Genomic DNA, 14,825 nt, shown 5'->3' with positions numbered 1-14,825 from the left:
AACGTTCATTTGCGCGCATCGCATTTATTGAGGATTGATATCATTGATATATGAATAACGTAATAATTTTGGTTCGACGCTTGCGAACAATGTTTTATGGTATTCCTTCAAAATGGCTATGGGAACGTGATATCTGATATCCGCCCAGTTGATAGCGTGTGTTTAACAAGTAAGTTATACTGATATCTATTGAGGATTGAATGAAAATTGTGATTCATTTTGTTAACTTACTGTTTTAAAAAATTGTAGATAATTAATATGGTCAAATCCACAGCGGCAAAAAATTAAGAATATTTCGTAGGAGTGCATTAAAATGTAATTTATCTATAGTAATCTTTTTAATTCTTTTGTATTTAATATTCATTTAATATAACATTCAGTTAAGGATTCTTAAAAAGACGAGTTTGTCTCCCCTTAAGGCTAGCAAAGCACCTGCAATGCTTCAGGTGTACTGTGAACTTATTTCTTTGCGTCTCCATAAAATACGTACAATTAAAGGAATATATTATAAGCACATGTATACGTTACAACGGTTGCCAGCTTAAAATATTATAATCACGATTATTTCATACAATCGTTCAATAAGACATAGGATATCGATGAATTTCTTGATGTTTCATGGTTTATTTTACAATCACTGAACAAGGCGAACGTAAATGATAAAATACCGATTGTTAATGCGCATAAAATCGAGTGTTTTAAATAGCGATAAAAGCTACATTAACGCGCAGGATAATAAAATGTTATCTACTTATACTAGAACAGTTATATCTTAATGGTTGTAACGGGATTTTAGAGTAACCAAGTACATGTTTGTTCCAGGTAAGCCGACCGCAACGTGCACTTTATGTGATCCCATGCCTCGTGTACCTTACGGTGAGTCAATATGCACCAATTACCTCCCCTTAATATGTCTATATACCATGCATCGAGTTATTGTATGGAACAATGGTATTCAATATCAAAAACGGATAGTACTTACAGATTGTGTTTATCTGGTTTAAATAGAAATTTAAAGTAGTATTTAAATAAGAAACCAATGTTTCAAGCGAAATTTTTCCATGTAAATCCATGTTTTGTAGTTTTTTTTTTTAATTAATAACAGCCAACAGAAATAAGAAAACAACTTACACATTAATAAAATTTGTAAATACGAGTGTATCATGGCCATTCATAATTCTACAAGTGTTCATAAAACTTATAAAATCAAACCAGTGCTTCACAGAAACTAGGACACATATCAAATTATGAGCGTTCCTCGTTAGACGAAACATGTTCATAGACGCTGAACGACTAACGTAATTATATTAGTCGTTCCTTTGTCCAATTGAATCCAGCAGTAATGAAGTGGGCAGTAGGTCGCAGGGTCGCCCGCCCGCATCGCTCCCATATTATTACGTGAATTCAAAAAGCGTCCTATAAACATTTCACCCTTATAGTTACTTATTCAGAGCGTACGCTTTAAAGTGTGGGAACATTGCTTACTGAATAATGCATTGAGGAAGATCTTTTTTGTAATACTTACGTCGGTTAGCGGTGCTTTGTTTATTATTCATTATGACGATACAATATAAATTATGACAAAATTTAAAGAGCATCTACAACGGCTACTTGAATTTGTAAAGCGTGAAAAAGTTATTCGCAACATATCTATAACTAGCTGCGCCCTGCGGTTTCATCCGCGTAAGTCCGTATCCCGTATGAATATCGGGATAAAAAGTAGACTTTATGTTATTCCAGTTATCCAACTGTCTACGTACCAAATTTCATTGCAATCGGTTCAGTAGTTTTTGCGTGAAAGAGCAACAAACGCACACACATCCTTACAAACTTTCGCATGTATAATATTAGTGGGATATAGTGTAGATACTCATTATTCTCACACAGTCTCTCACACATCTCACGTTTGTTACATACAAGTTTCGTTGGAATAGCACAAAAATGCATATAACGTGCATGTTATTTATTCTAAAACATGTGTGTAAAATGCATTGATATCTAGTATTAAGAAACCATCTGTAACGTTTACAATAGTATTGTGGAAAGAGCTTATAGGGAAAAAATATAATGTTAAACGTATCTAAATATACCGCGATCCAGGAGTGTAAACCTGCTAATATAACGTTTTAAGCTCGAGTTACCTCCAAAACATATCGCGTTACATCTCAATCGAGATGGAGTCGGCTTTGTATAATAATGTCATTAACGTTGGCCCAATAATCCCCGTTAACTAATTGCTCGGCTTCAACTCTTGACGCCAATTAAATTTCGTCACTCGATTCGGTTTTCGATTTTACGAGAGCCTGCAAAGAGCTCGGAAATGTACACTAAAGCTTTAAAAGCTTCATTTTACTTCCATGTTTAGTGGGAATTCGTGTAATTTGTTCTTAAAACCTCAACACTTTAAGTCACTTTAATTACTTGTTTTTTTATGTAAAACACCTCGATAACAATTGAATACATTGTAAATATTTGAATGTGATTAAACCACGGTAAGAATGTGAAATCAGATGCGAGTATTGATGAAATCATATTCATACATATAGTTTTAAAAGCATCTGCTGAATGAATAAAAAGTTGTATTTTAAACAGTACCTATTATTTATCTACTTCCGTTTCCATAACCGCGGTTCTTTAAACAATAAATCTTATGCTCGGTGAATATTTTTATTTATGAGACGTTTAAGCTTATTTTCAATTTTCTAATAAAACTTGCACAGTTTTACTGCAAGAAAGATTATAATAGTTTACATGTCATTGTTAGTATCAATCACCTCGCCATGTAAATAAAATAAATAAACTGTTAGCATACTTAAATACACTTTTTGACCTTTCAACAGTAGTCCTTAAAATTCATAACTTCCTGCTTATAAATTATTTTTGTAAATAACAAATCTACTGTTAGAAAAGGCATTGAAAAATTATCATAAATTTTTTTGTGTGTGCCTATTTGTTTTATAGCCTTGAAGTTTTACAGCTATTTTTTTAATGCTTATTCATTAAACCTTTTTACGTACAAATATTTACGCAGCGGATATATCTAACAATGATGAATTTTCTAGAATTAATCGTTCATGAATCGCGACCCGCATATGTATTCTTTATCCCATTCCCAATTCACCCCAGTTTTGTTTTCCTACTTACTTTCACACACAATTGAATTATTAGCATAATTGTAGGTATTTACAAATCCATTTTCACTAATTAGCTACACCTACTTTCCCACCTGTTATCTTATTAGTCTCGATGACTAATGTGTTTGTTGTTTTGTCTTCAAGCGCATAATCAGCATGTCGTTTTTATTTCTGGATAGGGATTTAAACGTAGGTGTGATTTGCGTCAGGGAATAAAAGCGACCGATAGATAGGTTAATCAAAACGGACCACGTGGGAGTTTGTGAATAGAAGTCGAAAATTGCTGTGAACGAAGTTTTCATTTTTGTAAACGAAATGCTTTTGCTGTGAGGCAATAAAGTATTTGATAGTTCTTTTATGAAATAGAATACGTACATTTTTTATCTATAAATGCCAGGAAAGAAAATATTTTATCTCCCTACCAATACTTACGGCAAATGGATAGGTTAGGAAACGCACTGTATTCGCATGTAACAGCCGTCCATATTTTACGCAGATATATTTGTTTTGTATCTTATCTATATGAATTATTCATACTGACGATAAAAGTGGTTCACCGAATTTGGGCCACTTATAAAAGATTTATTATTTAATACGGTTATATTCAGGTCAAACAATTGGTGACACCAAATCGAGCTGTTATAATTTTTAACGTTTTCGTCAACCTATTAACTAATTCACTTTTGTCTTTATAAGCATTCTTGACCCGAATCGACTGTTTCGTCATTAATTTGAATATATACATTTAAAAGTCCGTTCTGAATTCTGAATCTGTAATTAACGTATTTCGACTAGTGGCGCAGTCGGATGTAGATACGAATTCGCAAGGTCAAAATTACATTGTCATAATTTATTCGTTTCCTTATTTTTGTGTGAACTGTGATCTCACGGTTTGTTATCTTTAAGCACATTATCAATATCCAAGCCTTCCAAGATAATGTAAATACAGTGCGTTATGTAAATCGCGCTAATTTTTGCGAAGGTCGGTGTTGAGACCTCGCGAAAGGCAGTTCCGACCTCGAGTGTATCTCTGACGTATCGTGATATGCGCAGTATGTGATGATAACCAATTGCTACTCTTACGAATTATTGTCCAGGCGCCCGTGGGACGAGTGACAACTCCTATCATTAGTACCTAGTGGCTAGTGATGTATTGGAAAAAGCTCTACGCAAGTAAGTCGATACGTTACTTGTGATTTGTGATCCGTGCACACGTGTTTAGACACGGATTTATTTTTGTATGTATATAAGCACGTGTTTTGGCGACTTTTAAAATCGATATATATTTTATTTGAATCAACGTGGCCTTGAGACGTGTTTCAGCGTTATTTGACCTATTTGATAATTGGACTTATAAATATTGTAATTTATGTTAAAATTACTAAATAGATTGACATCAATAAATAATGAAAATTAAGCTTAGAATATTCAATAAATCATATCAAAATTCAAGGTAATTTATTGATATTTGGTTTGATTGTCGTTACTATTTATTTTCTTGCAACATTATCTATTGATTAAGAAATAATAAAATTACTTTATTTATTTATATTCAATACGGATAGCAATATAATTTTGTTGTAAGATGATTAATAACATCATTAGAAATCTAATATTCATAAGTTCTATTTCGACTATTATGCACAATCATTATTACATCGAATTTCATCAGACTCAAGTTGGAGACTAAATGTATTAAATAAATGTTATTATATTATCTATATTCAAGACGATATATGTGTATAAATATTTTTATCAAATTACTATACTCGTAGACTGAGTTTCAATTGACATTTAACCGACTCCGCGTATTTTTACCACAAACATTAAATACATGGAAGAACGTTATAAAAATAGTAAAACAACAACTGTTCCTGTTGTTTCGGCCAATAAACATTAGTTAAACGTTTTACAGCTTAACCAAATGTACCTACTTATGAAATGTTTACACGAATTAATAACAATTGTTACGACTTTGCGGCTCTAAGGACGCGATATTTTGGTTTCACTGGATCTATTATTAGCTACTGATATTGTTTTGTAGCCGTCTTTGAAGCTTTTCGAATATCGATAGTAAATTGATTGGAACAATAATTTGAAATGTAAATTTCTTCGAATCCTGATAGTAATCCTGTGTAAAATAACAGTTTTATTAAACTCTAGTTGTAATACAGAAACCTATTTTGAATTAATTTATCTATTACTACTTTTTCATTGATCAGTAGTATATTGCGTTGAAAATGGAGTAAACTCTTGAGAATAACTATTTTATTGTTTTATACAAACTCATATTTTAAATAAAACATTATTATTAACAGTAAAAACCTTTAATTAATGGAATAAAAATAAATATGAGTTATCACTTATCAAACGACTTTCATGATTACTAAACAGTTATCATAAAATAATAGTAGGTTGTATTACACACAGAAATTCAGGTCAAATTATTATTATTAAAACTCGCTTCCCTACTTAAAAGGAAATAGACGAACATGAACAGAAACCGCGGCATTATCTACTTGATGTACATATTTATAAATCAAAGGCGTTTACAATGTGCTAACAGAGTTAACCGCGTGGTAATGCTACATCGCCGGTTTATTGTATCGCTCGCTTATCAGACTTGTTGAGGTTAATCATTCTGACTTATATGAAACCTTCTTGCAGATTGTTCTTTTTATTCTAAATATATTACGTTCCTTTTTTGAAATAATAATTACTGTAATTGAATATGTTTTTTGTTTTACAATATAAGTTTTTGTATGCTTATTGAATGCTCATAAAATAAAAATTTAGCTGAGTCTACGCTAACTGCATTATGTTTTTTACATTATTTATAACAATAAATCATACAAACATGCAATTTAAGGATCAAATTACAATTGTACATCAATATAGTATATACAGTAATTGCACTGTGAATGTACATAATTTTTAACAATAGTCAAATAACATTTTTGCACTGATAAACGTTTATGATACGTAAAACCAAATTCAAACAAAACAATTAATTCATATCACTGCTATATTAATTATTATTGTGAAATTTTACCGCGATAATATTGATATCGGTGCAATATCAGCTGGACTTCGGAAATGATCACGATGTTTATAATATAAATATATGTTTTGAAAACACGCTGTTAGTTTTGCAGGTTGTTTATTAAATAGTACATCTTTGTAGTAAATATTACGTGAAGTAAATCGAAAGAAACCTTATGTTAAAATAGTTACAATTTTATATAAAAAAAAACTTTAAAATAATAATTGTCATCGTATTTGAAAAAAACATGTATCCAAGACATGATAACTGATATTTTTCGCTTAAACACAAGTCAAGGTTGACACTAAAATTTAATTTAATAACACACAAAGATCACCGGGGCGATTTTAAATTCACGGCCCATAAGTATTTGGCACTTCGACACTCGTTTTGAATTTATAATACTTTTTTATAGCGTCGCCTGATGGTACATGACGTGAAATACTCACTAGCTGTCGACGTAATGACGTAAGGACGTGATGACATTTTATTAAAATTGTCCAGTAGAGCATTTAATATATAGTTTTAGCTTCCTTACTTGCATAGGCGCATCAAATCTAGGCTTCCGCATACTTCAGTACTAAACCGCTACTAAAATGCTCTATAAAATACTAACCATGACACACAGCTTATGCCTATAAATGTAGTAAGTGTTTGTGTATGGTATAAACACAAATTTTTAGAATGATCTTCCCTACAATTAAATATATATCCACGACAGTTAAATATGTCTCGTTTCAAGTTACTTTAATTACATTGTATATGTCAACAATAAATTTCAACGTAAATTAAATCGCTATAAAACAACAAGAAATGTCACTATATATCATAGCGGTATAAAATAACTAGCCTATAATATGTATCTAGACCGCTTATCAGTCTGTGGTCCGGAATTCTAGTTCAAGGAGACTCACAATATGTGCCCAGTAAATTATTAAGCTCCCATTCAACTTGTCGTGTTTATGTAAACGCCACGTATGGTAAAGCTAAGATGCCGATAGAATTATGAACGTAATTTAGTTTGAAATACAAAATTATCCATCAATATTATATGATATATTGTACAACGCTGTATCCTTTTGGTGTCTACTTTATAAGCTCTAAATGAAATGTAATTACGTTTATCGCATAAAAATTTATCGGCTCGATTACCCTTACAAGGTTAGGTACGGGTTTGTTAGAGATAAGTGATTTTTAATCTGTGAAATAAAGCTCTATATAAAATTAAATTACTGCAAAAAGTTAAAACAAAACTTCTATACTAAGTGATTTATGCCATAAAATAGTTTATTAATCAATTGGAATGTAAGGGACTTATTAATTATCTTAGTTAGACATTTATTAGCTCCATAAGGTAGGAGTTGAAATGCGGAATTATTGTATTTTATAGTTTTGATTTTATACGTGAAGATTCGAAACGGTTATACAGTGAGAAATTTAAAAAGTATTAGGTCTGAAAAAAGGAAAATCATACAACAATATGAGAATTTCCATTCAGGCAAATTATATGAATGTATGTAAATGATTTTGAAAGGTTCGCAATGAATTATATTTGTGCAATACCTGCTTAATATACAAATATTAGCTTAATAATGGTGCAATTGAATTATGACATTAAAATCCTTTTAATTTTTTTCAAATGACTTGAGATAGATAGACCTTAAATATTTAATAAAGTCTGTTTACTTCCCAACTGAGGAACAAGGAAACATAATTTCTCATTGCGACATTCCAACATTTAATTATATATAGGAATGGAAATATCTGATTTCGATGGCTATTGTTCCATTAACACAGATACAGCTAGAGATCGCTGACCTTCTAACAACCTTAATAATCTTCGACCGCACTCTATGTCTTCGGAGGAGATATATTAACCCACTTTATTTACCCACTACATACATTTGGCTAAGTAATTGTGGGTTCGTAGGACTTAAACTGTGGCGTAGTCACGAACTTGACATATTATAAGCACAAAGTATCTTATTCTTGGATATTCTATTAACGAGGCAAACTTTGTATAAATATTTACTTGAGTATGAGGGAAAATTTATTAAGTAATTTCATGTCTTTACTTTTAAAATTTCGTTGTAATTTTTTGTATATTCCTTTAAAATTTTAGTATCGCGAATGAAATCAATGGTAAAATCATGAAGTCTTTAGACGTTTCTGCTTTTTGTATAAAAGGCAATAAAAGTTTTACTGCGATTAAAAGAATGCGAAGTAGCCTTGATAATAGTAATTACCTAATTCGTATCAATCTTACAGATAGTGTACAATTAAATCGTAATGAAACAGATTTTTTTGTACTTGCTCCACATTCAGCTCAGTTCATGTAATATTTAAATTAGTTAATGACTTATAATTCTTTTCCCAAAGCATAGTATGTTTATTGCTTAAAAAATTTAAATGAAGCTGTTAAATTTTAACAGACACTAAGAATATGCATTAAGCCCAATTGAGAACTCAATAAAAGGAATTGCAAAATACGTTACTAGCACGCAGTTCTAAGTTTAGGTTAAAATAATAAAAATGGCAATGTACGCAAATATTAAACAAGTTGATGAAGGCAACGCGTATTTGAACAAGTGTAAGATTGACAAAAACTTCAAGGCTAAATGCAATACGAACTCAAATATCAAAAGAAATCGGAAATTGTTGGTCATTTCCCCTTAGCTTGAATATCGTGGTGTTTAATTAATTATGCTATATAACTTTTCCTCAAAGAATGCACAACACAATATTTAAGTAGATAATTAATAAATGATAAACCATAAAATTAAATGTAGCAATACCTGACTTCTTGCGTTTTCTGACATCTTGCATTTGAAATTTGTCTCGGTGTTTTTATAGTCAAACCTTTTTATTTGATTCCCATATTTAGAGTGTTTTGTCAGATAACGACGTGGAACTTATATGCTATAATTTTAACTTCTATTTAGCATCGGGAGTTAAATCATTGACTTGAAAGGAATCATTACTTAATAAGCCCAAAAAAAAGCAGCGATTTTCGTTTCTATTATCATATATAGAAAAATTATAAATAAATTGGAAAGTATCTTAAAATTTAAAACGTGACTCATGTTATTGCAATGCTACAAAACCATTACAACTACGCGTGTTTATAAACGTCTATCTTCTAAGTCGAATGGAATAGATCATGTAAAAAATGATCGTCTTTTATGAAATGCAGACGCTTTAAATACAAGATGTTTTTCAACAAATGGAAGAACAATTGTAAGTATTGAGTCCCTAATTTATTAAAAAGCTTATAAGCATAATCATGCCCTCCGAAGTAGGACGCGCCGACCGCATTTCAAGATCTCATTTCGCCTGCCAGTTGACGAGTCTGGCCTGTTTTCAACGTTTTTTCAGCATAAACCAATTTCGAGGCTTGTTTCCCTTTGTGATTCTTTATTTAAAATCGATCTGTAACCCATATAATAATCGATTGAAAATGATCTTGTAGATTTGTAGATTGTAGTTTAGTATGTGTTGTGATAAAGATATTTTTATTGTAATTATAATTAATTATTTTTAATAAAAATATCTTTGTGACAATTATTAATAAATAGGACCCTAATTGCTGTGTGATGACTTTTATTCATTTAAACCAAGAATAAAAGCATTTGTTTTAGTTCTCTGATTTATACTTGTCTACGGATATATTCGAAAACTTTTCGTATTTTGGCTTCAAAAATCCTTTATTCATAGCACAATATCAAGCCATGAAAAATTTGACCGTATTGGCAATATATTCTAGATGTTTCCTAGCGAGCGAATAAACTGCGACTCGAAACTATCCTCCTTCATCCACACTAACGTTTGAAGCTAAATCTCATTCGACTTTCATTTATACTAACTGAACTTCACACTTTAATTTCGCAGAACTTTGTATGTACACAAAAAGATAAAAACTGTGAATTTAGAATTTTATTGCTCTTTCAACAAGGTAAATCTGCATTCATTTTATCTGTACAATATCATACATCTGATACCTATGTCTATTATTAATTTATGAGAAAACTGTACATTTGTTTATCTTATCGTTATTATCGGCCTTGATTTAAAAATTACAGCGAATAATAAAATGATAATAAATAATACAAGTTTTGTATAAAATAACTGAGATAAAGTTTTAGTCTGTTTTATGGTATTTATACTCAGTGACATCATCTATTGGTTTATTACGTCACCGTTGAACACCCTTTGTGGCTCATTAAAAGCACCCTCCGACATTTTCGTATTCATAAACGTCGCTTCGATTTTTAAATAGCGTTTAAATTGGTCTATGGAATTATGATATGTATTTGGTATTTCAATCACATTATCATACAAATGTGTAGTAAGAAAAAGTATGAAGTTAAAAAGATACAAACATAATGTCTAAGACTTCTGCAATATTTAAATTACATAAACACACACACATCGAATAAATTTAGAACCGTCCACTGTAATTTAATATAACTAATTCTTACTCCCTGTTTGCTCTTTAGTTTATTGAAATGCATACAAACGAATTATTATTCCTTAAACAAAAATTATTCTTAGTCGGCTTAGAATTGAAAAGATTAAAAGACTAAGTTACAGTTGCATTTACAATCTGCAAAGAAAATTAAAAAAACTTACGAGCTTGCTTTAACATCATGTCCAAGATATCTGATATTAACTATGGCTCGAGTATAATCTGTACCATTCTATATTTCACTTTATATGTAATCTGTGGTTGGAGGGGCCAACCCTTCGCTCGTTCAAGGTCACAGGGGTGCGAGCGATGCTGCTGACGATACAATTAACTTTATTTATGTACCTAGCTACACTTCGCTGTAAATTGCATCAACAATGCCGAGCGTTTTATTTGTAGTGAAACAAGTTTTTGATAAGCTCATTTGTTGTTATTTCGTTTGAACCAATATTTATCGTTTGCGGAAAATGCTAAATTTTCGGAGCGGCTGATGTGAAGCAGTTGGTTTGAAATCATATTCAGATTTGTTCTTTTGATTTTCCTGTATAAATGTAAGTGCTTACAAGTTTGAAAAATTAGCCATTTTATCTAATTATTTCTTATTGATCAATCGTTATAGTAAAAAGACGACTGGTTTCAAAACGTATTGCTACTATACCTAGTAGAAGTATCCTTCTAATAGTGAGTTTTTTACTCAAAATATATAAATAATTTAACAGTATTTCAGGGTAATTCCACTTTGAAACTGAGCAAAACTTATTGAATAATCCATAAAAGCTTCCACCTGAACAGCAAAAACTAATTATCAACTAAACGTCGACCGCATTATCCGTCCGAGTTGTCCAAATCCCCGCCGTAAGCGAACGTCTAAAACAAGCTTGCTACAAGTTTGTGCCGCCGTTCGGCTACCACCTATGCTATTATGACATTTATAACGGTTTGATAGACAAATGACGACATTTATTACCTTTTTATAAAACTAGTCTGTGCTTTAAAAATATGTGAATTAAATCTTACATATTTATATATGTATTTATGAATCTAACTAGCATGCCGCACGCGGCTTCACCTGCGTAGTCAAAGGAAAATCATGTTTTTCCCCACATCATTCTAAACTATATTTTATCGGTTCTAAAATTATCGCTGAACCTACTTTCACCCAAATAGGTTCAGTGGTTTATTCGTGAAGAAGTGACAGACAAACTGACGCTTATTGTTACTTTCACATTTGTAATACATATTTAGTACGGATAAAAACATGTAGTTTTATGTTAGTGTTTGTAATAGCCTTTGTATACCTATACGTTATTGATCTTTTATTTTATAATTTATTTAATCAATATTTTTCTTTTACTACGAAAAACTATATTTTACTTTAATTCACCATAATTAAAATAAACACTTTTCCCTGGTTAATTTATTGCTAACATACAGTAGCAGTGAAATATATCAACACATTATGTTAATAAGGGGATTTACGTCTCATGCGTTATGATAAATAACTTTTAAAAATATAACACAGTTCAACGCAATAACTTATCCACTATTCTATAACGTATTTATTATACGAAGTACCATCGCGTGTAATTAATCGACCTTTCAGTATATTTTGCGACGGTAATAAAAACGCAAACTTGACCCAGTGCCAAATACTTTTATTCACACATCAGTCTACACGTACTCCGAGAGCATTTTTAATCTGTACCCTTTATTATCTATGGAACTTAACTGGAAGACGGGGGTAATGCACGAGAGCGGCGAAAAAATGGAAAAAAAAAATAATAATGAATCCATCGCGTCTATCCGAGGACGACGACCTCACAAATACGCTCTTTGACTCTAGTATGAATGCAAAAAATAAACGCGATGATTTTATAAAAAATGGCGGGAAGTACATTATTCAATAAGTTGTTTTGAATTCTTGGTAGAATTTGAATTCAATGAATCTTAAACAGACGTGTTTCTATGTATGTTCAAAACAAATTTTCAATAATAATCGTAAGTATCGTATCATACATTTTTTATAAGTTTAATTATTTATTGCAATAACAATTTGGATTTTAAGTCTTATTAACGAAATGTAAATTATGTGATGATTAATAACGTTAAACTTCTTTTATTAGAAAAGAAACTACGTGTGTAGTTCTTTTTCTCAATTTATTTGAATTCTTAAATAAAATAGTTTATATATCATAGTGTTCCATGTATTTTAAATCAAAACCGTTGCTACCCTTTCTAATTAAAAAAATATCCAATTAAACGACAAAAATTATGAGTAGTAATTCGCCCAATCTCCTAAATACATTATAAAAAATTACGTCATATCTGCGGTCATTGACTGAATGTTTTTATGGTCAAACAACAGCAGATTTCACCATGATCTCACGCTTTTTAAAGGATATCAGGCCTCAAAAAATACACATTTTGCTCTAAACATATCTCTTTTAGTCACTTATTAATATCGTTTTCAATTATTTGACATTGAATTGAATAAAACATCGATTAAGGCTTCGCGTTTGTAGCAAAAAATATGACGCTTCATTGCTCAATTCCATATAGAGAATCCAATCGTTTTTATTAAAATACTCATTACCCGTTTTGGCTTGCTTATTCTCTGCGAAATTTATTATATCTATAAGACAAGGGTTACTACAATATGAAAACTAACACTACCGTAAATTAATTATCATTGCTGGTATATATAAGCAAATAATATTAACTATAACATCATTACAAAGTCAGCTATATCATGCAAATATTATATTTAAACACGTTTCCTCTAAGTAATATGAATCCCTATTAATATTTTAAATGCGAAAGTAACTGTGTGTACGTCGGACTGTCTCTCCTTTACGCCTAAACCACTGAACCGATTTGGATGCGATTTGGTACAAGGATAGTTTAAGACCCGAGAAACGAGATAGGACAGGACAGTTTTTATCCCTAATTCCACTGGAACAGGAACATCTATTTTTCTGTTAACTGCGCGAGCGGAAGGCCAGCATTATTAAAAACTAATCAACAAACGTCATTCTTCGCTAATAGTGCATAACAATAAACAATCATAGCCACATAAAAACATCATATGATATAAAATTCATATAATAAACAATTAACTATAAAGATATACAATGCGTTAATGTAAAATCAGTTGGAATCGTTAACTATGATATTTTCTTCTCTTAAGTAAAATCTTTAAAAAAATCCATTACGTTGTGTGTAAACATGTAATGTATTTTTTTATTTCTGTTTAGGCTAGCTTGTCTATGGAAGACTGAATAGATGTAGATATTTGCAACCGCTTACATTATTTATAAGATAAATGAATATAATAGTATTTTAATTAAAATAGAAACAAAAAAGGATGTGAAGAAAATGACCCAAGAAAGTATATTTTCATTTTATGAAGTACGAACTTCTAAAAGTTAACTCCTTTTATTCTGTTAACTTAACTTTATTTATTCTGTTTCATTGATGGACATTACAATTCATCAATTTTTAACGAAATCGTTCGCCATTTCCGAACATGTTTTAGATAGGAAAAAGCAAATAGGTATCTCTAAATTATTTTTCAAAATTAAGCATTCTATTTTTTTCAGATTATACTAGGTCATACATTTTATATATAAATTAGTCGTTATAAATCGATAACAGTGTTTCTTTTTATCGCCCCTTGCGTGTCTGTGACACAAAAACTGTTAATTATTTTTCCACATAACCCAGTGCGTCCAGTACCTACAAAATCAATCGCGCTCCAACTCAAGCTAGTTATGTAAATGAGAATGTATAAATACTTGGATAAATACATACGCTAGCGATATAGCGAGCGGTGATTGTTAAATTTAATAACGTTTGACACAAGTTTGCTTAAGTAACTGTTTAATTAAACACCAAATTCAATTTAAACGACATAAGTGAAACGGCTATAGAAATATTTATGATATTATACAGGTATAAAACTTCATTAAAATCGTTTATTTATATCAAAGCGATATAGTTCACTCATTATATTATATTTTAGTCCTTGTGAGATATTTCTCAACAATATTATTATTTTGAACAAAGACTAACTTATCTTTACAAATTAACATTGTTTATTAATTAGCGTAAACAATCGTCACTGTTTCACCAAAAAAAGCGAAAATTACCAAGGTTAGCAGGTGTCTAAGTTTGACATAAAGCA

The 14,825-nt window shown here is 30.7% G+C and overlaps 1 protein-coding gene across 2 annotated transcripts in view; it reads left to right on the top strand.

Moving 5' to 3' along the window:
- Window positions 1–14,825, top strand: part of LOC119832781 — a 147,547-nt gene that overhangs the window by 114,347 nt on the left and 18,375 nt on the right. Inside the window, exon 5 of one of the 2 annotated variants that reach the window (XM_038356535.1) lies at window positions 823–876. The exons of the other annotated variant lie outside the window; for it this stretch is intronic. Coding sequence (XP_038212463.1) covers window positions 823–876 — 54 coding nt within the window. The remainder of the gene's footprint in view (window positions 1–822; window positions 877–14,825) is intronic. 2 annotated transcript variants of the gene reach the window in all.

The sequence above is a fragment of the Zerene cesonia genome, chromosome 16 (genome assembly GCF_012273895.1).
Source record: "Zerene cesonia ecotype Mississippi chromosome 16, Zerene_cesonia_1.1, whole genome shotgun sequence".
NCBI classification, from domain to species: domain Eukaryota; kingdom Metazoa; phylum Arthropoda; class Insecta; order Lepidoptera; family Pieridae; genus Zerene; species Zerene cesonia.
This window is presented reverse-complemented; position numbering and strand designations above follow the sequence as displayed.